Source organism: Gossypium hirsutum, chromosome D01, assembly GCF_007990345.1.
Source record: "Gossypium hirsutum isolate 1008001.06 chromosome D01, Gossypium_hirsutum_v2.1, whole genome shotgun sequence".
Lineage (NCBI taxonomy): Eukaryota > Viridiplantae > Streptophyta > Magnoliopsida > Malvales > Malvaceae > Gossypium > Gossypium hirsutum.
In genome coordinates, this window is record NC_053437.1 from 47,744,152 (window position 1) to 47,769,037 (window position 24,886).

The following is a 24,886-nucleotide window of genomic DNA, read 5'->3' on the forward strand; positions in this document are numbered from 1 at the left end:
TCCCCGAGCTCGTAACGCGTCTCCAAAATCTATAAAAGCAAATGGATGAAAACAAACAAAGTAAGCTTTTAAAGCTTAGTAAGTCTACAGCATAACTAAATGTATATAAATATAAATAATATAACTCTTTAATCTATTTCACTGAGATTTCAATTAACACGAATACCTAATATTTATACATTATTGTACTCAGATCATTTTATTTATAGTCCAATATATATACATGTCGAATGCGATCAATTGATTATATATTTATACCAAACCACATTACAACCGAATGTACACAACCAAGCATATATATATTATACACATATCATAACCGAATATGTATGTATACTCATGATAAACATTAAGCAAATACAAATCTAATACATAAGAATGAATGCATTCATTTTTATCAAATACTTATAAACAAAGGTATATATATCTCGAATGCATATGTAGTTACTAATCAAGTATGTGTACCAAATATTTATAAGTATATATTTATCAAATACAAAATCCCAAAGCATATATATATATTTTACAAGTACATAAGCCGAATATATATAATCATCAAACGCACTTAGCCGAATGTATATATAAATATACTTATCAATTAAATATATCCAAAATCATATAATTGTACACTTAATCACATACTTAAAAACAGATTCACCGGCATTTAGCCTGCTAGGCTTAAAGCCTGATTCAGTACACCGGCACTTAGCCTACTAGACATATAGTCTGAAATATTTCACCGGCATTAAGCCTGCTAGACATTTTGTCTGAAGTGTTTCACCGGCAATAAGCCTGCTAAGCTCTAAGCCTGAAAATCTCAATTTTCCCATATACAGAATAATTTCCTCAAATACTTATTAATAGCAAACACACATTCATTGTAGTCCATATTCAATCACAAAGAGTTTGCAATTCATGCATTCAATTAAATTCAAGAATCTGTACACGAATATACATTTTGATATATTCTAACTCCCAAGTACGTATTTAACATTTATACCTTAAAATATAATCAAGACCTATTCACACATATATATATAGATGTTCCAACTCCCTTATACCCACTTATTCGAAATTATCTGTACAATTACAACATACATACCTTTACTAAAACCCAATGTTTTACCTACATATATATGTTCGAAACTTATGTATACATATGTATTATACATATCTTTAATTTAAGCAAGAATTTCTACATGTATTTACTTACATATATTTGAATCTTATGTGCACATATATATAACTCTCATACAACCAACCAAATTCAAGTATATATACATATAGATACATATATAATTATTTGAATATATATATATCTTATACCATTCATACTTTAACTTAATTCAAAAATATTTATATAAGCATATATATACATATTCGAACATTGTATATACATATTTAAACCATTTATAATTTGAATTTATTAAATTAAATTTCTTTTAATTTTAGCTCAACAACAAACATAATAGATATACCTACATATATATTAATTTAATAACATTAAATAGCTGATAGACTTACCTCGGATATCAGCAGACACGATCGACTATTCGATTACTTTCGTTTTTCCCCGATCCAAATTCGTTTTCTTCGTTTCTTGATCTAAACATAATCAAATTTAATTTTTTTTATTCATCAAAACACTCAATTAAGTCCAAAAATACATAAATGGGAAATTTACCATTTTGCCCCTAACATTTTGCACTTTTAGCAATTTAGTCCTTTTTGCGCAAAACACAAAATACACAAAATTTGCCCATACCACACAAGGGCCGAATATTCATGGTTATCATACAAGTCCACACATTTCATTTATTTCACATTTTAGTCCCTTAAAAAAATTTATTTTTACAATTTAGCCCTAAAAACTCAAATTCATCAAAAATCCCAAGACAAAACATATTAATCTAAGACATATCTTCCATTATTCATCATTAAACATCACAAAACACAAATATTCAACAATGGCATAACTCAAAATATTCATCAAAATCAGAAATTCAAGCATGGGTCGGGTAGTATTCAAAGCAACGATATCAAAAACGTAAAAATCATCAAAAATCGAAGCAAAAACATACCTTAATTAGACCTAGATATAGCCGAACCTTACTGTTCTCTTTTCCTTTCTTTTTCTTTTCTATATTCGGCCAAAATGAAGAACATGGCCCTTTTAATTTGTTATATTAAACACATATTAGTCTTATTTTTAATTTACTATATTAACCTTTATATATATATAACATATATAATAAGGTTATTTTAGTCCTTTGCCACCCACTAACTTGCATAGTGGACTATTTGCATAATAAAACCTCTAAGTTATAAAGACAACAATAATTAGGTGCTTTTATAATTAACCCCTAAATTTTCATTTTACGCGATTAAGCCCTTTTATTAAATCGGACACTTAAACGACGAAATTAAAACACGAAAATTTCACACAATCAAATGCACACAAAATAAACACACAAAATAATATTAATAATATTTTTCTAATTCAGATTTGTGGTCCCGAAACCACTATTCTGATTAGGGTCAAAACCGGGTTGTTACAGATTTGCATAAACAATCTGTGTAGAGATGATAACTCTTACTCACTACTTTATTACTTGTTAACGATTGTGTATACTTGCACATCAATCAAATCATCTCGAGACAATTGGATGCCCCTTCACTGATGCAGGTTGTAGGAAGTAAATCATCTCATCTTGTATACATGTCATTACAACCAAAATCACATGTAGATTACCCACTTGTGTAACTTGATAGCATATCCTATTGGAAAAACGAGTTTAAAAATGCAGCAGAAAATAAGTTTAAGGGAAAAACCAGAGGTTTAAAATCTTTTTCCAAAAACAAGAACTTGGTTGTGATATCTAAAGTAATAAACACTTAATCAAAATTTTACATTTTCAATTCGTATAGGATGAACATTTCGACCGAATAGTCTTCTCCGCTATTCTCAAGCTCACATTTGCCAAGTGTGGGTTCACTTCAAATAAAAAAAATCACAAAACTACTAGTGGAGTAATTTCAAATTTTCTCTAAACTTCTGGGTCAAGTTATAAATAAGAAAAATATCTCTAGAAATCTTCTGAAATAATTTCTTCAAAGAATTTTCTCTCTACAACTTTCTCTTGAACTCAAGTATGTGAAACATAATGACTCATGACTCTATTTATATAGGGAGAGTTTAGAGAGTTAGACTATGATTAAACTTAATCACTTTAATATTAAATTAATATAATACTTATCAAGATAAATATTCGATTAAATTTAATATTAAATTTATTAAATTAATAGAATAGTTATCTACAAGATAAATATTAAATTAAATTTAATATTAAACTATTAAAATAATATTATTTTTAGAATAGTTAATTTGAAATCAAATTATTCGATAGAGTCCTAGTAGGAGTGTGATTCCTCCACTGCTCAACTATCGAAGGACCACCCGTCGATCACCAAAATGTCGCAGTCGCCGCCACAGACACTGTCATGTCTTGTGGTGCCATTATAGGTGCAATACCCTCAAGGCACTGTGAGCAAGTTCAATCCGGGCCAGTGATAGCCCAATTGATCTGGTCCCACCAATTAGATCGTCACCCCGATTTGATCAATTTTTGGGTTTCAATCTCAGTTTGGGGTTCTCTGGCTCAATTATCGATCTCTAGTCCAATTTTCAATTTCAATTACTCATTTGGTCAATTGTCTGACTTGAAAATTAATTTCCAAAAACATCATATTTATTTTAATTAATTTGATTAATTTAATTTTACTTGATCAAAATTAATTTTCTCAAAAATCACTAAGATTTTCCAAATTAATTTTTAAGAAAACTCTTTAGTCAAATTCTCTTGTTGAACAATTCTCGCGACTACCCAATTTAATTCCATATTAAATAAATCGATTAAATTAAATTGTAACACTATTTATCCGATCCGATCACAAGGTGCGGGTACCAAGTGTCACAAGAACAAAATTTGTTCTATTTTACAGTATTTTAACGAATTTATTCAAGAGTTAGACCAAATCGAGATTAGACTGCAACCCCTACTGCAACTCGTACTATGTGCGAATTAAAAATTCTTTCAAAAGTTGATGCCTTATTAAGCCTGACATTTATTTACAGATTTGAATCTAGTCTTTATTACAAAGATGACTAAATTTAACCTTGAGGCATGGCCTTTAAGGGTGCTCCTTAATATGCATGGACGACAATTACACCACTCCCCTAAACTGGCAATGTCTGGCTTGGTTGTAATAGCCTGTTTTTCAGTGGTGTCGAAAATAGTAGTTTTGCGGCCACAAATCCAACAAGTAAGTTCATAAATGTTATTATTTAATATTTATGAGTCAAATATAGTATTAAAATGAATTTTGAATTGGCAATTTATGCTATTTGAAAGAATAATTAGGTTCAAATGATATGAACTTAAAGTCTAGTGGTTTTAGAAAATGAGGTATCAAGACCTCTTTTTTATAAACCGAGTCATAAATATTTAATAAAATATTTACGAAGTGTTATTAAGGTAGTATTAACATTTAGTTAAGAAATTTTAATGTTTAGTTCGTTAATTGAATAAAAAGGACTTAATTGTAATAGATGTCAAAACTCATTTCTTATTGAATTATGTGATTAAAGGAAGTAATTAGTAAAGGTGGGAAGTTTTATAATGTAATTATGCTACTTCTAATTTGCATGGATTGTTAAGGCATGAAATAGGTTGAAAATGTATGAATAATTGAAGGGTAATTTAGTAATGTAATAAAGAAATAATTAGTAAAATAAAACAATAGTGGATTGTCATCTTCCTAATTATGTTTGACCAAAATTGAGAAAGGAGAAAATCACCATTGAAATTTGAAGGTTCGGCCATCACATTTTCTTTGAATGTGAGTGAAATTTTCACTCGTTTCTTGTATTTTTTTATGTTTTTGTGATCTTTGTAATGCCTTCGTTTTTTGAAACTGTTAAGGATTTTAGATGTTTCCATTGATGATTTTTAGTTATTTTGATATTAATTAGTGAAATTGAAATATTGATAATGGTTAGAAATAGTTTATTAAGTGATTTTTGATAGTTTTTAGTTAATAGGTTTAATTGATAAAATATTTAAAGTTTTATGGAATTTTTTGTAAATTGTGGAGAATTGTGGACTATCCTAGCATAGGAAGAAATTTGGTTGACTTGGGAAATTGTAAAATTTTGTTCAACTTAGAATTTCGGGTTTAGGGACTAAATTGCATAAATGTTAAAATAATAGGGGTAATTTTGTAAATTCACCTTAAAATGGATTATAGGCTTGAATTAATTATGTTAATTTATTTGAATGGTTTAACTGAATAAAAATTTATTATTTAGATTAAGAAATGAGTCAAACAGATTAAAATTGAGGAAAAGCTAAGTGATAGATTAGTCGTCGGCTTCGTTTTACAATTGTATTTATCGAGGTAAGTTCGTATGAACTATGACTGTTTTAATGTTAGTTAAATTAGCCATTTATTATGTTGTTGTAATATAAATGAATTAGATTATAAATGTATCAATGATATGATGATTTGATGGGTAACAAGTTCCGATTGAACCATAAGAATGCTTAGAATACAAATGACATGTCATTAAGGATTTCATGTTTCAGGTCCTGGTCTTAAATGTCCTACCATGGCTAAGATATTGCATTTGTTGTGGATTCTCCATAGCTCGTGTGAGCAGCATTGTGTAGCTTACATTCTGACCCACAGCTCGTGTAAGTAGGCCTATTTCGTAGCTCGTGTGAGCATTTATGTAAAGGAAAGGTTACGATTATTTGTAAAGGCACACTTTGTGTGAGCTTTCCTGAGTATCCGATGTAATTCTAGATGGTTCAACTGGTAAGAAAAATAATGGAACGGTAAGTGACTTAATGGAAAGGTTCGTGACTATATGAAAGGGTTGATGCTTATGTAATGTATCTTATGAAATTCTACATATGACATAAATGAGTTTTTATGTGTTGTTGACAAACCTATTAACATGTGAGTTCGATGATGTTTGAATAGGCTTATACTAAACTCATGACATTGGTAATGGTTTATGTTTAATTTCTGAATTGTAATATTAGAATTAGTAAGTAAATGGAATGAAACATGATCGTGTGTAATGATGATGAATTAAATGTTATGTTTATACGTGGTTGATTTCATATGTATCATGCAATAAGTATACTAACTTGTGAGTTTGATGGTGTTATAGAGGCTTTTATTTAGCTTATGGAAATGGTAAAGGTTTATACTTTTTCTATAAATTTCATTATTGAAATGGTAAGTTATGTTTTAAGTTTATACGAGCTTACTAAGCATTCATTATTTACGTAGTTATTTTCCTTGTTTTATAGATCATCAGAAGCTCAATTTGGTTGGAAGCTTGTCGGAGACCTAACACACTATCCAGTAGATAATTCGATAGTTTTTGAGTAATTTGGCTAAGGTTTATAATGGCATGTATAAGATAAATTGTAATGGTATTATGGTGTATGTGTTAATGGTATTTTGGCATGTATAAGCTTTGGAAAGCTATGTTGGTTTGGTATACTTTGATGCCTTACCAAGTTATGTGATTTTGGTTACTTTAAAGTGTTTGTTATAAGGTTATCTTGACATGTTGATGATGATTTGAAAATGGTTACTTGTGACAAGTTTTAGTTCATATTTGAACTAGATTATTATGAATGGAAATGGTAATATTAACATGTATAGGTTATTTTGTAATGGTATTTAGTGTATGAGTAAATGGTAATATGGTATGTTTGTGCCTTGAAACTTATGTATGGTTGATGGACTTGTAATGGTTGTTAAGATAAGTCTCTTTGATCACTTTTAGGTAATTGATGTACATGGCCTTTTGGCATGTTAACGTTGGCTTAGAAATGATCATTTATGATGTGTTTTAGGCATATAGTGGAACTAGGTCTTTATGCATGGAGTGAAACAATGTTAACGTGTTTTGGTAAGTGGTGTTCTGGATGTACTTGTGGTGCCTTTGAATGGCATATTGGTTAGGTAATTTAAGATGCTTGGAATGGTATGTTTATGCAAGTTTGAATGGTGTTTAGGTTCCTTGAAAGTGTGCACAAATGAATTAAATGTTTATGCATGGTTAGGTTATAAAATGGCTTGACTTTAAGTGAATTTTGGGTTCACATGGCTTGGAACATGGGAGTATGACATTGCCGTATGAGGCACACGGCCTGGCATACGGGCGTGTGGGGCAACTCAGAGAGTTACATGGTCTGGCACATGGGTGTGTGACATGACCGTGTGATCCTACTCAGAGAATTACACGGGTGAGGACATGGGCTGGGACACGGCTGTGTGTACCTAGTTTGAAAGTTACACGGCTTGGGGTGATTCCACATGGCCTGGCCACACGGCCGTGTGACCCATATTTCCAATTTTTGCAACTTTTTCCTAAATTTTCCAATTTGTTTCAATTCAGTTTCGAATTGTTTCTAAACTATTTTTAAGGCCTCGAGGGCTCAATTTAAGGACGAAATATATGAGAATAAATGGTTTATGATATAGTTAAAGTAATGAATGTTGTGATATTTAAAATGTTTTTAATGGTATGGTAATGATTTGTAACCCTAATTCGACAATGGATATGGGTTAGAGGTGTTACATAGTCTCTCCACTTGATTCTTGAAATAAACTTTATCATGCGAAGAAGCAGTAAAATTTGTAAGTTTCAGATTAACTTAGTGAAAATCTGTAAGGTGACACTATAGTAATAATTCATAAACTTTAAGGAATAAAGTTTTAAATAGGGACTTCAACTCCCTGATCATCCATGGCCTTTCACAAATTTCACCGCTGGCAGACTTATTCTCTATTTGAGACATACGCATGTTCTTTTACAGTAACGTTCTTCTGGTGGTACAAGCTTGATTCTGTCGTATCCTAAATTCCTTTACATCTTAACTAGCTTGCCTCGCGCAATTGGTTATAGGTTCATCTGTCTGCCTTTAACTAACTTCCATTAATAATCTCATAGATCTCGCTCCTTACCCTTATAGTTTGGCCCCAAGCTTTTAGTTCATCTCTATTCCATCTTTTGGATAACAAAAATTAACTTCTAGTTTTTAACGACCTGTAATCTACCACTTTTCAGTGGATGATCTGTTTCAAGTAGCCCTTGGCAGACTCCTTTTGTTAGCCCAAGTGATTGCACTTCGATTTCTCTCTTCCCTTGTATTGTTATCTTCCTAGCCCAATATTTTTGGTAGACTTCACCTGTCCCCATATCTGAGCTACGATCTTACCCGGCCTAAACCCATGTTTAATGGACTCTATCAGTTGCCAAAGTCAAGCTATGGTCTTACACCTTGTAACCCCATGTTTAATGTTTTGGTAGACTTTTCCATGTTTACTGTCCTGACGAACTCTCTATGTTGTAATAGTCAAGCTATGGTCTTACACAATATACCCCATGTTTAGTGTCTTGACGAACTTCATTGGTCGCCATAGATGAGCTATGGTCTTACACTTCAAACCTTTTCTGAGGTGTCACCTCAGAAGACCTTATCGCTCTTGTGGTGCCACCTCATAGAGCTTACTGACTGCTATTGCGGTGTTTCTATATGAAACCTAATAATCGTCGATATCGATTCATCTCATATCTAACATTGATGCTTGAACACTATAATGTCCCCTCTGCAAGGCCTAGAGCTTTGCACATCACAGTTTGTCCTCAGCAACACTATATTGTGGTATCTTAACGAAATTCTATTTTCCCTATCTATCCATCCATTCCTCCATTTTTTTGTTCATAACCTTAATGCTCGAACACCGTAATGTCTCCTCCGCAAGGCCTGGAGCTTCACACATCACGATTTACACTCAACAACACCATATGATGGTATCTAACAAAAAATTCTTATTTCCCAAATCCCAACTTCATCTAACTCATTAATGATTTCCCTTCGCATTACGCATACATTACTCAAGCATATCATATAATTTATCCTTAAACATATATCACACCAAATTATCTATCATCAACTATCTACCATAAAACAACCAGCAGACAATGGTAAAAGCTCATACAATATTGTGCGCACACACACAACCTACTTTTTCTTCAAGCACATACACGCAATAACTTAGGCAACCTCGGTACATCATCAATGTGATACATGCAAGTTATGCAATATCATCTATCATCTAGAAAGCAATGTGCAGAAACTCACATGGATTCATTTATCCTCATCAGCTTAGCTTATCTAAATGCTAGAGCTTTCTTTGTTTTGGAAGCTAAGCATGACAATCATTTATTGGTTAAACTAAAGGTGTTCAAACCTTTAAATAACCCAGAATCCATAATTATGTAGGAGCTTTGTCTAATGACCTCGTCATGTGCGTGTTACCCTCATATGATATCCTTGATTCCTTTCAATTGAATCTGTTCACTCAATACAATTCTATTTTATTTCATTGTCACCATTATGTTTTCTTAATGATTAATACGATCACTGTCAACAAATGACTGTGATAAATTGCTCGTTTAAGAACAAACAACTCGTGTCCACGTTTCATATTTATCAATCTACACAATGTCAATAAGAGGATACGTTAACTCTTTAATCGAGTTATGAATTCCATTGTTGCTAGTAAAGCCATGTCATACACAAGTCATGTACCCAACATACCAGCAATGGGCTCGATCATCTTTAGAGCATAAGCCTCCACTTATATCAAAGTACATAAGTTACATTATACATGGTCAGTGACTAACTCAGGATTTAGGCAAATCACACCATAAATGTTACAAGTGAATTAATTCATAAACGGATTCAAAATTAATTCATTTTGGGTCCAGTCCAATGTATCACTCTTTCAATAAATACATTTATATCTCTACCCGTGAAATTAACTATTCCGATAGCCAAGACTAATCATCTTCCCAATTGGAATTGTAAATTGCATAATAATCCTTCCAAGTGTTTGAATCAAATGCTCACTTTGATTCTTTTACAGGATTACGAACTTGTTTAGATTATCTACTGAAGTAAGTTCTCTTTCTCACAATGTAAACATTCTTACAGTGCCACTTATCATTAGTTTGAACTTAGACAATCAATTAGCTAATATTTGCTTGTCACATTTTCACTTTGTATGCAAAACATGAAACACAAACAAAAAAAAAGACATAATAGTGAAATGTGAAATTAAATTTATTTATTAATTGTTCGAATAAATAGAAAACAGTTACATGTTTACTACAATGCTGACACATTTCCCTACATACTTGTATAAGTGTTTCTTGCGTAAAACATCGGTGTTTGGAAGTTGAAATCAAAAGCACTAACAAAATGTCATGTCAGGGTGTCAATGTTTTCCTATTGAAGATTTCGAGATTTCATAATGAAGATTTGTAACAAATTCATGAACCCACCGCACAATAGTGTGGTTGAACTTTCAGCTTATTGTTCTGTTCTAGCATTAACTGGAACAATTGTTGACCTTCGACCACCTTCATCGACGTTGACAAACTCAACAATAACTCAAGTATAGGTGATCCAGTAGCATTATGCATCTGGGCCATTGCCTCGATCGCCACTAGGCCTCTAACATTAAATATTTCATATTTCACGGAGTCATCTGATGTTAAATATCTATACTTCAAGGATGATATTTTGTGGCTCGAAGTGCCCACTTTCCGCCTAATTCTTGCTCAAAGCTCCGGCAATTGAATGGTCGGGTTGAAAGTCAATTACGTTGTGTAGGTTGATGAAAAAATGAACACAATATCGGTGTCACGAATTTCACCATCGTAATAAACAACAACATTAACTCGTTTACTCATTTTCAACCAGATAAATTGTTTCACATGTTTAAAACCAAAACATTATGTAAAAAAGTAAAGTACTAATTATCCATTAACAAGAATAACGAAACTTACTTGATATAATTACGTATTTTGGGTTAATTTATGAAATTCAATTCTTTCACGTAAACAACCTTATCCTTACGCAAATCTCCTTCTAGCAACAGTCTACCCGAAATTTCAAGTTGGAACATCTCTAGCAAAATGGCCACTCGTTTTATAGCAAATACTACCTTGGATATCGATCATAACTTGACATGAGTAAAACAGTTTGGACATGACAATTTTGAGAGGTTCTTAAAAAACGAGTGGGCAGTGAGTAGGGGGAGCAAAACCCCCCATTTATATAGGCAGCTAGGTGGGCAATGAGTGAAAATGAAAACAAAAATGTGCCTCGGTTAATCAAATAAAACTTCGGGATTCTTGGGACATTTAAAAAATAAGGACGGCGATTCTTGGGATATCTAAAACATGAGGACCGAGATTCTTGGGTTTTAAAAACTTTTCAGGGGTTTGAAATTAGGAAGGGGAAATTGCTCCACTAGGCACGCGTTTTCAATGATATGTGAAAACGCGTCCAGCAAGGCGCGCTTTCAGTGCATCTTTCTGCCACATCACTAAAAACGCACCTTGGGCAAATTTTTTCCCCCTACCATTTTCAACCCCTAGAAAAATTTCCAAAACCCGAGAATCTCACATTAACATCCGTCAACTAGGAGCCTTATTTATACTACAATCGGTGACCATATAAACACATCAAACTTGGGGCTAGAGTTGCAATGTGATGGGCTTCTAAAGCAATGGTTCCATCTTGCTACGACAGTAGAAATGTATAGGTTTCCCAGTGCTATCGTATCATCGTCAACTGAAATATATCTTTAAGCTTTTACAATGTCTACCTCAAACACGAACACAATTAAATGACCTCTCCATATTTCCAACCCTAAACCATAAATACCCTAAAAACCCTAAACTCAATCGAGGAGAGAGAAGGTGAAAACGCATCCAGTAGGATGCTTTTGATGATTGTGCAGGAAAGCTCGCCCCACTAGACGCGTTTTCTTGTAAAGTCAACTGAAACCACATCCACCTTCTCTATCCAAAATCAGCCTATTTTGATAAATATCACAGAAATCGGCCTATTCCTTTAACTTTTTTTAAACTAACTATTTTGGCTAATTTAGCCCCAAAAAATATAATTTAAAGCTTAATTTAATACAAAAAAAAAAGCACTCTTTATTAAACAAGGAAAAGGAAAGCCATTAAACAAGGAAAATGAAAACCAAATCCATTTTAGATATGATTGCTAAATTTAGTGTGTCAACCAACGCAATTAAAGAACAACAGGTCTAAGATTTTTTTTTTAAAAGGAAATCAGATGTAATATAATATTATTTTTATTAGATATATTATCTTTATTAAATTTAAAATAATAACTTAAACATATTATCATCTATATGTATCATTGTAATCCTTGCTAGCTTTATTAACAGAAGCCAATGAAAACTGTTTTTTTTTTTTAAATTCCCCCACATAATTGTAGTGAAAAAATACAAGAAAGAAGAAAACAAAGCTGACAAAGTTAAAATTTCTCACAAAAGACATGCTAGCAGATTACTAGATTCTGGAAAAGCTATCAATGCAAATTCAGGATTTCTACACTTTCTGCAATGGATATAGAAAAGGGTAGTTAGGAATAATTATGCCTGCAATAGTATACACACTTTATCATAAAGTTTCTATTGTGTTTGTGTAGTAGGTTAATTGATTGGTATCATTAATCGGATAATATACTCTTTAAATTAATCTATGTTATCTATTATATTTTTATATTTTTTATAATCTTTAAATAAAATAATTAAAAATTACGTATGTTTAATCAAATTTATAAACAAATTTTTTACTACTCCATCTAGAATCATTGTTGAATAAATTTTAAAAGAAAATTTTTCTATATAAAATGTTTTCTTTCACCATATTGTGAGTGTAACATAATCTAATATATATATATGAGTACCTTTTTTATTCCACAAGCAGCTTTAAAAAATTAACATGTGTCTTTTTTTTAAATATCTATTTTTAATATTTTACTGTATTTTATAAAACACTTGCCAACCTCTAATTTTACTTGTGGAGCAGTATACCAAATATTTTCCTTATATAGATACTTATTTGATAAATAAACTCAAGATATTTTTAACTCAAATAAGATAGAAATTTTACCAAATGTCTTAAAATTTTTAAAAGAATAAATAAAATATGTGATAAAATCTCAATCCCAATATAAACCTTAAATTTTCATGACCAATGTATCAAATAATTATTTAATGATAGGATATTGTATTTTTATTATTAATATATCTTTATAGTTTGAACTTTTTTGAGCTGCGCAAATCAGGGGCAAATGAAACTTGAGACTAGGGGTGAGCAAAATTCGATTCGATTCGAAAAACTCGATAAAAATTTAAATTTTGAATTAAATAGTTTGAGTTATTTGAGTTAATCAAGTTATTTGGATCAGTTCGAATAAAAAATAAAGTTTTTCGGTTTAACTCGAATATGAATTACACAATTCGAGTTATCCGAAAATCTGAATAAGAAAATGCAAAACTACGTCTTTTTGATAAATATTTACCTTTTCTAAAGTTAAAAGTCAAAACCATTAAGTTAAAAGACAAAATTACGTTGTTTTGATAAAGAATTACTCGTTAAGTTAAAATGTAGAATAATTATATTGTTTATCTAGTTAAATAATCTTGTACTTTGTCTACTAATTAAATAATCGGTCCATATAAACGCAACATTTAGTATAAATAATATGATTCGTTAACTTGACTCGAAATTTTTTGACTCGATTCAATTTGATTCGAAAAAAATTTAAATCAAGTTCGGTTGCTAGAATAAGATTCCTCAATTCAACTAACTCAAATTTTTTGACTTGATTCGACTCAATCCGATCAAATACTCATCCCCACTTGAGACGATAGGGTCAGCGGTGCAGTGTAAATTACCAAGAAAGCAAGATCGTTAATGTTTTTTTTTAAATAAAAAATGAAAAAGATTCTATTGCATTTATCTTAGGGAAAATTTCAGGGGATTTTACATGTTCAAACATGTGGACTAGGATTTTCTTTCAGAAAGTTGTTTAACTAGAAATGAAAGTTCCTGCTATAATATTAAATGTTAAGGTATAACTTTCGTCCAACTCCCTATTATTACCACTTTTACCTAGTATTCAAATCTAGGAATTGAAATTGGAAAAATAAAAACCCGAATTATGTGACATTTATTGACGAATTTATTGTATAATTAAAAGAAAAAGAAAGTGTAAGTTATGAGTCAAGAAGGGGTTCATTGAATTAAACAAAGGTTAATTTGTTTTCCTTCGTATGGAGTTAACTGTACACTAAATTAATAAAATATAAAAAATTCTATCTAAAAAATGAAATTAGTCTTCGATATTTTTAGTATTAAAACTAATTAATAATAATATGAGTTGGGGGAAAACACAAGGAAATTGCTTTGCAATGTGGACACAGAAAAACTTGGGGAGGTCAAGGTCCCAAGTCCCAACTTCAAATCCAAGTTGATGATTAGATTTCTTTTGCCACCTAAAACATGCAAAACCCCTGGAATGTGCAATTGACTTATTTTATATGATCAGTCAAATTTGGCCACACCAACACTTTGCTTCATTTGTCCCCTTTTCCTTTCGTTTCTATATTAGTGAGTCAAACCATGAGGTTAATTTTAATTCTTCACTAAATAATTAAACCATTTTTCTTTAATAATCTTTTGGTTTACCATTTCTTTTTCTTTTTCATTTAAGGTAATTCACACAGTTGATCAATTAATTTTCATATATTTTCATTTTAGGCAATCAAAAATAAAATAAAAATTAGCAATTTAAGTAATGGCGTTAACAATCATTTTTAGTTTAGCCATTCAACTTAAATAAGTTTTTAGTTTGGTCACTCACTTTAATTCAATGTTATTGTACATTCATTTTAGCTACTAAACTTTAATAATTTTCATTTTGGTAACTCATTTTATCTTTTGCACAATTAAGTTGATTTTGCTTCAAAAAAACTATCTAATTTTTACACGAAATTGAGTTATTTAGTTGTAGAGATAAAACCCAAGTAATAATAAGTAAATTAAAAAGATAAAATATTTTTTCATGTAAAAAGCCAAGTAATTTTCTATAAATCCCTAGAATTTTCCCATTTATTAGAAAAAAATTAAAAATAATTCTAAAAGAGAAAAAATAAAAAAAATAAAAAATTAATTTTTCCTTATAGAAACTTATATATAGCGCGATTAGTGCAACTCAAATCTAAGTTATATTTAAAGTAATGAATACCCTTAACCGTCATGCTATTACACGGGGTTGAGGCTAATTTAACATTAAAAGCTTGGTTTAGAAAAGAAAATGGTTTGAAATAACGTGTATTTAAAAAGTGGTGCGGGAAAGATGTGAGTTTGTAAATAGGTGCAGTAATAAATTGAAATATATAAAAAATTAGATATATGAGGATACCAAAATCATTTTATCCTAAAGCTAATTTTCAAAAGCAAAAACATATAGTTCTTAAACTTTTTATTTGCCAAACCATTATTTTTTTAATTTTTAATTTTGGTGAAAGCCAAACCATTATTTTAATAACAAAAGCTAAAATGTTTTAGCCGGTTTCGCATTTATTTTGTTGTGAAGCAAGAGCTTTTTGATATGGATTCGGATTTAGTAACTGAAAAAAATAATTTATTTTTATAAAACGCTTTTAATATATTTATTACTTTTACAAATAAAAATTCAATGAATTGGACCAAACTTGACAAAATTTAGAGTGTAGACAAGTTTAACCTTAGTTAAAGATTAATCAATAACATTCAATCCTTTAATTTTGCATTTATTACATATCAATTAGATTTTCTTTTTTCAATATCAGAGTAATTCACCGCTATAGTATTAATTCTTTTTATGTCCATGTTATATGAAATGGTAATTGATGAGTTATTTTATAAGAGGATTAAATTTATATGATTAAGAAATGAGATGAATAATTATCACGCCACATTTATCAATTATAAATTTGGTTGGTGTGCATTTTTTTTGGTAAAAAAAATCCTTACAATTTTATCACCTAATGTTTAGGGTATTTTCATTTTAGTTACAAGTGCTAAATCCTTAATGATGCTAACAATACATGCCAAATCATGCCCTCATCATGTTTACACTTTCATTTTAGTCATCCAATATCTAGGTCTTTTTAATTTTGGTCACTGAAAAAATTATTTTTTAAAGTCTTGATCGGGGTAAAAAATTTAAGGATTAAATTGAAAAAACAGTAAAAGCTAACATAATGCATTAAAATTGTGCTAAATTGTATTTATTGATCTCATTGCTGAAAATTCTAATTTTTTTAATATTGAAATTTTAAATTTCAAAATATCAAAATCAGTTAAATAAATTATTAAAATTTTTTATCTATTGATAATTTTAATGGATTTGTTACTATAATATTGAAATTAATTAAATTTATTTATTTTAAAATTTAAAATTTTATTTTATGTTTACAAAGTATCTTTAAGGAAATCAACTCGAATAATTCATATTTAATAATTGTCTAGGAAACTTAATTTTATTATTATATAATTTCAAATTTTTCATGCTAAGCTAAAAGGAAAGATTGCAATTAATTAAATTAATTGCTTGTTATTCATTAAAGAAATGATGAAAATAATTATGGATTTTGTTCGGCTTGGAAGATAAAATTAATTAATTTAATTAATTGTAATGATTTTTCTTTTCTTTTAGCTTAGCATGGAAGATTCGATATTATATAATCAAAAGAAATTTGAGTTTTGTAGACAATTATTAAATATGAGTTATTTGTTTTGATTTTAATTTGAGAAAATAAAATAAAATTTAAATTTTAGAAGAAGATTAAATTAATTAATTAATTAATTTAATATTGTAGTAACACATCCTCTCACACCATCAATGGCTATGAAATTTTCATTATTCAATTGATTTTGATGTTTTAAAATTTAAATTTTCAATATGAAAAAATAAAATTTTTGATAAGGGAGTAAAGACAAATTTTAATGCATTATTTTAGTTTGTAACAGTTTTTTAATTTTAATGTTTAATATATCTTTTATTCCAATCAATACTCAAAAGAAGATATTTTTAGATAACAAAAATGAAAAGAAACTAAAAATTAGATGAAACATGATATGATGTTAGAGATTTAATACTTAAATAACTGTAATGAAAGAAATTGATGATTAATGGTATAGTTACTTAATTTGTTATTATACTTACCAACTCCACAAAACATTGAATAACGTTTTTTTCCAATTAATGGATGAAACTTACCAAATAAATGGAAAGTTTTGAGGGAAATATACAAGTTAATAATTGTTGTACAATTAAGTATGGGTGTAAAAAGGTAGAAGCAATAAAGAAGAGTGAGAGAGATCCCTAAAACATAAACAAAAATAGTCCTAGGCTTACACAGCCCTTACCCCTTGTTTCCTCTCTCCCATTTAATGTCTTTTAATTTGTTTCCCCATTCTTCTCCCTTTTGCATTTATGCTCTAATACGTTACAATTCCTCTGTACACCCTTCCAACATCATTAATTTGCGCCCTCGCAATAATTATTCATTTGACACTTTCTGATTATTAAAATCATACATTGATCACCAAAAAGGTCAGCCAAATGAATGGCCCAGATGCCTCCATCACCATGAAGATGTAATGAGGCTGAGGTGTAGGGTATAGGAAGGGCACCTCCAAACCAATAGGCTCCCCAGTCTAAGCTCCCAATCATTTTAAGCTGACTTTTGAACCCAACAATGAGACTCCTCACTTTATAAACAGCGAAACATACCCCTTATTGTACTACACCACCTAAGATTTTCCAATATCTATCTGATATGATACGTGTCTCACATCAGATGGGGTCAGGCGTTTGACTTTGACGACCACAGTCAAAAACCCTAGCTAATTTTAATATTTTTATTTTGCTTTCCTTTTTCCTCATTAAAATATTTTTATTATTCATTTACTGTATCTATTTATTACTTAAGACTTTTATATCTATCACACCATCCCCCCATCTTTTTCCTCCTTCCTTCGTTTCTTTTCATATTCTTGTGCTTGTTATTTGTCTCCTTTTGTTTCCCTTTTATTTATTTATTTATTTATTTTTATCTTTTTTATAAACTTTACCTTTTATCTCCTTAAAATCAATCGTTATCTTTCTCTTCTTTGTTCTTCTGCAACTTTCATGGCGGTTTTACCCACCGGCTCTTCACACTTGGAGTTGACGATATCTGTTCCTGGTTTCGCTTCTTCCCCTTCTTTCCCTTCTTCTGGTAAGCCGAAAATATTGTTTGCTTCTTAATACTGATAAACATAGACACACACACATATGTCAACCCTTTTAGTATCATCAGTCTTTGATCTTATGCTATACCCGGATTCCATGCATGGTTTCCAGAAAAATGTTTTTTTTCTTTTCTTTCTTATGCTTTTTAAGATGGTCGTCCCCATGGGTGATGAAAATAGATTGATTTTGCATCAAATTTGATTTATTTACCTCGTTTCTTTTTAATATTACGTTAAAGGTGATCAAGGGGGTTGTACGGTGAGAGATTTGGATATAAACCAAGTACCAGCAGAAGATGAATGGATCACAGCAAGCATGGAAGATGAAGAAGAAAGCTGCAATAATGGTGCCCCTCCTCGAAAAAAGCTTCGTCTTACAAAAGAACAGTCTCGCCTTCTTGAAGAAAGTTTCAGACTAAACCATACCCTAAACCCTGTATGTAAAATTTTCAAACTAGTACCCTACCCTTTCCAAACTTATTAATTAACACCAAACTAACATTTTCCCTCTTTTAACATAAAAAATACCTCATAAATTCATCACACCATCTCTTTCATTTAATGTCTTTTTGGATTTTTGTGTTTTCAGAAGCAGAAAGGGGCATTGGCTTTGCAGCTGAAGCTTAGGCCAAGGCAGGTTGAAGTTTGGTTCCAGAACCGTAGGGCCAGGTACCCTATACGTATACACATATGCATATACATAAATTAATATATATATTTTTTACATTTAAATGAATTCTCATTCTTTTTTTTTTCCTTTTCAATGAATCATTATTTCGTTGGTGGTGTTACTAAAGTAGCTTAGGGTAGATATATATAACAGAATAAATAAAACTTAATCAATAATTCCATCGGTATATTTTTCTCACACTAATAATATAGGTAGAAATATTTGAACAAAAGATTTTGTTTCAAAGATTTAGTTATTAGAGATATAATAATTTATGATGCTAATCAGTCTTAGGCCTGTTTCTCAAAGCTTAGATTCATTTTTATGGGGTTCTCTTGTCATTTCCCTGACAAAACGGTTGTCTTTGGACGTTGATATATCACTATCACTCTGTGATATACATTTTATTAGAGTAATTAAAAGCAAGCTATATATACAACACCACGTTGTCACCGTAAAATTCTATGAATTTATTCAGATTTTTAGGGCCTTCAAACAACTTGGAACAAGTTACAGGATAACTATTATTATTATTATTATTTATACTATATATCATTTTTTGTCGTGTATGCATGACATAATAAGCAAAACAAACATTTTGCCATTCGTTGTCTTTATGGCCTTCCTTCACTTATCTTTCACCTAAAATTTCATATGATTTTATGCTGCAAAAGGAAGTTGCAGTTTCTTATTTTCATCAATATAATTTTCTCATTGCAAAACTTAATTAGCATAAAATTTAGATGAATATAAAAATAAAGTAAGCAATAAAACCGGGTAGATAGATAGATGTAGAACTATTTCATTAAGTCCTTTTTCTTATTATTTCATAGACGCAAAAGCAATCATCCATGTATAATCACAAAACCAGGTTATAGAAACAAAAAACGACACACGACCGAAAAGCAGATCAACAGACTTATGAAGAACTAATGATGTGGTCTGATTTCATAAGCTGATAATAGAGAGCATGGGGGATTAAAAAAAAGAAGAAGAAGAAGAAATGGGTATTATCACAATGATGGCAGCAAATTAAGAAATATTGCTTGTCTGCTTCAGGCCCGAATGGTAGTCAGATCATCATCATCATCATCATCCCCCTTTTCTCTAATAAAGTCGTGGTTTGACCCATCATTCTTTGGACTTAGCCATGCATTGATGAATTATTACATACGTGTATTACATTATTGAATGAAATGAGTGAAGGGAAAGATAGGTTGGTATATTATAATCATGCATGTTCTTTTGTTTGATCAGAATTGCAGTTTGTTTTGAGTGATAATTGATTTGTCTGTATGTAATGGTTAGCATTTAATAAGATAATAAATGAACTTGAAATACGAGTAAAATCCAAGCTTGAATTTATTACTCTCCATTCATCATCAGTTTAAAGGAAGGGGAAAAAATGGGTAAAAGAAAATCACAAGAAAGATTTTACTTATTTGGGAACTTTGGTACCTAAATTGGGTATCTGTTGTTAAGTTGTTATTTGATACTCATTTAGGTTTATAACGCCACATGAAATGTAAAATACTTGGCACGTCAGGAAAGTTAGATAGAGGTTATTATCTTGGTTACAACTTATTAATTAATGACTAAAACCAAAATGAATAAATATATAGGAGCAAGTTGAAGCAGACAGAGATGGAATGTGAGTACCTGAAGAGATGGTTCGGATCACTGACGGAGCAAAACCGAAGGCTTCAAAGGGAGGTGGAAGAGCTTAGGGCCATGAAAGTAGCACCACCGACCGTGATATCGCCTCACAGCTGTGAGCCTCTGCCTGCGTCCACCCTGACTATGTGTCCTCGGTGCGAGCGTGTGACCACCACCACCACTGCTGCCATCGAAAAGGGCTCCGCCAAAATGACTGCCGCCACCAACCGCACCGCCACCACTTTGTCCTCTAAGGTAGGAACATCAGCCCTCCAATCAAGGCCATCTTCGGCGGCTTGTTAGCTAGTCAGGCTTAATGATCCACTTTATCAACTTAATTTAAAAAGGGGAAATGATTTAGGGAATGTTCATATTAGTTTACACACAATTGTAAGGGATAGATACTACATATCGGCATCTAATCTACATAGGGATTTTACTTTGTTTTTGCTTTCTCTTTATTTTATTGATCAATATTTAATTATTGCCTGCCTATTTACATATCTACTTTTTACGTGCCATTAGCCGACAACAACCCCACTCCCCAAAGCCGAAAAGTTGTTCGAAAATCTCCAACTTTTTACTTGTGATCATTATTTTGCTTCAAAAAGTAAAGAAAATACAAACACCCCCCCCCCAAAAAAAAAAACGAAGTAATTTTGGAGTTAGGATTAGGAATAGGAAAAAAAAAGAACTCAATTTGGTTTTGGGTTTTAAAATTGGGAAAATTAAATAATGCATATATAAATCATGCTACTATTAATCAATCAATCAATTCATTGGTGCTAAGTCAAAATTATTTATGCCTTGCTTTCATGAGCCAAATTTCAATCGAGATTGAGGCTATACGAATTACGAACCATTGTAATTAAGTCAAAAATTGGTAACCAAGCCTTGAATTAAGTCTTGATTAGTCATCACGAGCACTTCCAAAGGAAAAAAAAAAGGGTTTTGGTTGGCATCGCGATATTGAGTGACGGCAAAAAGATGAGCAATGTTACTTTCAAATGATTTTGGCAGAAGAATATGCTTGCACTTGGTCGACACATGTCTCGTGTGGTGGATTATATCATGCTATAATATATATATGTACTATAATTAATGTCTAAAGCTTATTTCGTCAAGCTGGTTTTAAGCTTTAAACTTCTGTCGGCTAATTAAATCTTATTTGAGAAGTTTGAATTGATAAAATTTAAATCAGGCTTTCCACCGAGAGACGAGTGAGGTTTATAAGCAGAAGACTAGTTGTATGAAAAACTTAATTATGTGTTCATGGCCTAAGATTTGTTGAGGCATTGTCCCCAGCAGCTAAATTTGAAGGTAACAGCTTCTCACAGCTTTGAGCGGGCGGTATATATATAGTCAAAGGAATTTGTTGCAATGCTTCATATATAAAGAAAGGAAGGATCGGAGGAGATTCAATTCAGTTCCACTTGAACAAGTCCACATATATATATATGTGGGTAAATGGAGCATAGCTTTTGATTTTAATTTCTACAATTTAGAGAGATCGAGGATTGATGTGTAGTTGAAGAAGCCAGCAAGCAATAGCCCAGGAACCCAAAATCTTAAGTTAGTAGGCCGAAGATCTAATACTATCAATGCGAGATTTAGAAGGATAGTGACAGCTGGTTCAGATACCGAAACTTCCTAATTAAGTTACAAAAGCACAAGTGCTTTATATTTTTATTTTCATATTTTATCTCTTAATAAATCCAAAGATTATTATATATACTATAATTATTTTGTCTATGGATGGGCTAGATTCGGGCCTAAGTATAATATTAATATATTTTATTTTATTCAAATTCGGTTTGATAAGAAATATGGACATAAAATTTTATTCAAATTCGTTCATATATCTGCAAATAAAAATTAAAACATATATTGATATTATTTAAATTAATATTTTATATTTTTATATTTTTTATTTATTAAAATTTTTTATACAATTATAACATTTTTCCCTTTTATGTTCATATTTTTCAATAGTTACACTATAGTAGTATTATATATTACTATAAATTTAATTTTTATGTGTTATAAATTAAATAATATATAAAAATTATATAATATAAAATATTATAAACTTAAAAATGGTCGAGTCAAACTAGATTCATACCTTTAAACCTTCCCAAACATATATAAAAGTCAATAATTTGATAAATTAAAGTTGAGTTTTTTAATTATATAGGCAAGGTTAAAAAATTTCCATATATAATTAATTCCTATTTAAAAAATAATTTCTTTATTCTATTTGTAAATTAAAAAATAGCCATATTAAAAATGAAGTTGGACCAAAGCCTTTTTTGTACCGAGGCCTGTGTATCCGTTGGATAATAAAGCATGGAGTAAACTCATTGGACTACACTTTAAAAATATTGAGGCCTTTCCTTCAACAGAGAAATCTTGTAGGACAAGTACTGTACATTTTATTTTAGGGTTTGGACTTATGAGAGAGGTAGTGTACAAGGCCCCCACAAATCTTTGATGAATGAGAGTTGAGTTGGGCAATAACAGCTTGCAAAACAGGAGAGGTTTCCCAAGGAGACACCCTTTCATCCTGTCTGGGGACAAACACCTCACCTGTTTGAAATTTATTCATTTGATTCATACCATAATTTCAGAAGATAAAATTCATTTGAATTAGAATTCTAACATTTATGGCATTGTTTTCCTTCTCCAATCCATATTTGAACCCTTTCTTTGTAAAAGGAAGTCATATTTTTATGTGACATAGCCTAAAATTAAAGCTTCCTGATTTCTTGGACACTGGTTTTCTTGTTCCCTTTGTGTAGGTTTCTCAGAGCATCTTCATTTCAACTGACAACCTGAGTTAATCCGGACTCCCTCCAACCGAACATATTAAGGTAAGAAACCAAATCACATGGGCCTCAACACTTTGACTTGCGCCTTACTCTCACTACAATAGGGGTATGCGGTGCTGGAAAACTATGCCACCAAATTAATCACTCTTTACCTTCCCAACCCAACCCAAAAACAAAAACTCATCATGTCCCCAACTCCCATCAAAGATGTCCCATATTTTTCTCAATTAAAATCCAAGTGGGTAAAATCCAATGGAAATGACATTGTTCAATACAAGCCTTAGCTGTCTTTTGGAAATTGCTCCTCCTCTTCCTTTTTGGAGGAACACAGAAAGATGAATTATGACAAATGCTAATTGTGGGAGAAACCAATAATAAATAAACAACAATATAGCCTAACATTTTGCCATAATGGCAGGGTTTTTTTGTTGCGGTCGGAGTGACACTATCTTAAAAAGAATGTTCTTTCACATGGAATGCTTTGGACTTAATAAACAATGATGATTAAAGCAATGCCCCACCTTTGCATGCAAACCTCCATAACTCAACTCCTACTTGCCATACGTATATCTCATTGGCGTTATCCATGTTTATTAATCCCACAATCTTCTTCTTTCATATTTAATTATATGTTCACCTAGTTATGTCTAAACCCTATCCGAAGCATGATCATGGCTCGAGATTGATGTCGAGTCAACTATTTGACGAAACACGTGCTGAACCTGTACCGGTGGTTTAACTGTCCACATAACTATGCATGTGAAAATGATGAGGTCCTTGGTTCCTTACATAGCATGCCTATTAAGAGGGGAGGTTGGACCAAATAAAACCAACATATATTTATTTGGGAATCATGAAAATTGGACCCCAGGGATGTCATCCTCGGTTCAAACGACAAAATATGAACAAGCCCCAATGAATGAAGGATCCGTTCCTTGACGGGTGGGCTGCTTGTTTGCAATTAGTTTTGCACGTGCACGTGCATTTGTTGAATGTCCAAGTGCTGCATTTGGTCCCTTACATACCATGCCTATTAAGAATTCATTAGTAATATAAAAAACAAGAAAGTCATTAATTAGATTATTATGGGTAAAAGTATCACAAAATTCTTTGTACTGTACTTTGGATTGTCTTTTAGCTTCTTTATTAAAAAATAGGTAAATTAGTCTCTGTATGTTAGATGAGTAAGTAAAATAGCCCATTTGTTAAAATTTGAGGTTTATATATAAAATATAATAACAAATTTAGCTTTCAATCTTTACACATTTATTCGATTTGACCCCTACTTTCTTATTGGAAGTAAATTATAAAATTTTGAAACTAATAAAGCTAAAGGGTGAAAAAGGCCTTAGTAACAAATTAAAAAAAAATCAATTAGGCCTTTTTGAAATTTAGAAATAATTAAAAAATCATAAATAAAATTTATAATATAAATTTATAAAAATTTTGAAGTTATAAAGTTTTTAT

General features: G+C 30.9%; 1 protein-coding gene across 1 annotated transcript; it reads left to right on the forward strand.

The window, feature by feature from the left end:
- The first annotated feature begins 17,778 nt into the window (after window positions 1-17,778).
- Window positions 17,779-21,033, forward strand: LOC107921257 (homeobox-leucine zipper protein HOX3). Its single transcript, XM_016851134.2, has 4 exons — window positions 17,779-18,252; window positions 18,505-18,701; window positions 18,855-18,934; window positions 20,558-21,033. The coding sequence occupies exons 1-4, from the start codon at window positions 18,165-18,167 to the stop codon at window positions 20,892-20,894; spliced, it is 702 nt and encodes a 233-aa protein (XP_016706623.1). The 5' UTR covers window positions 17,779-18,164; the 3' UTR covers window positions 20,895-21,033.
- Window positions 21,034-24,886: the final 3,853 nt, after the last annotated feature.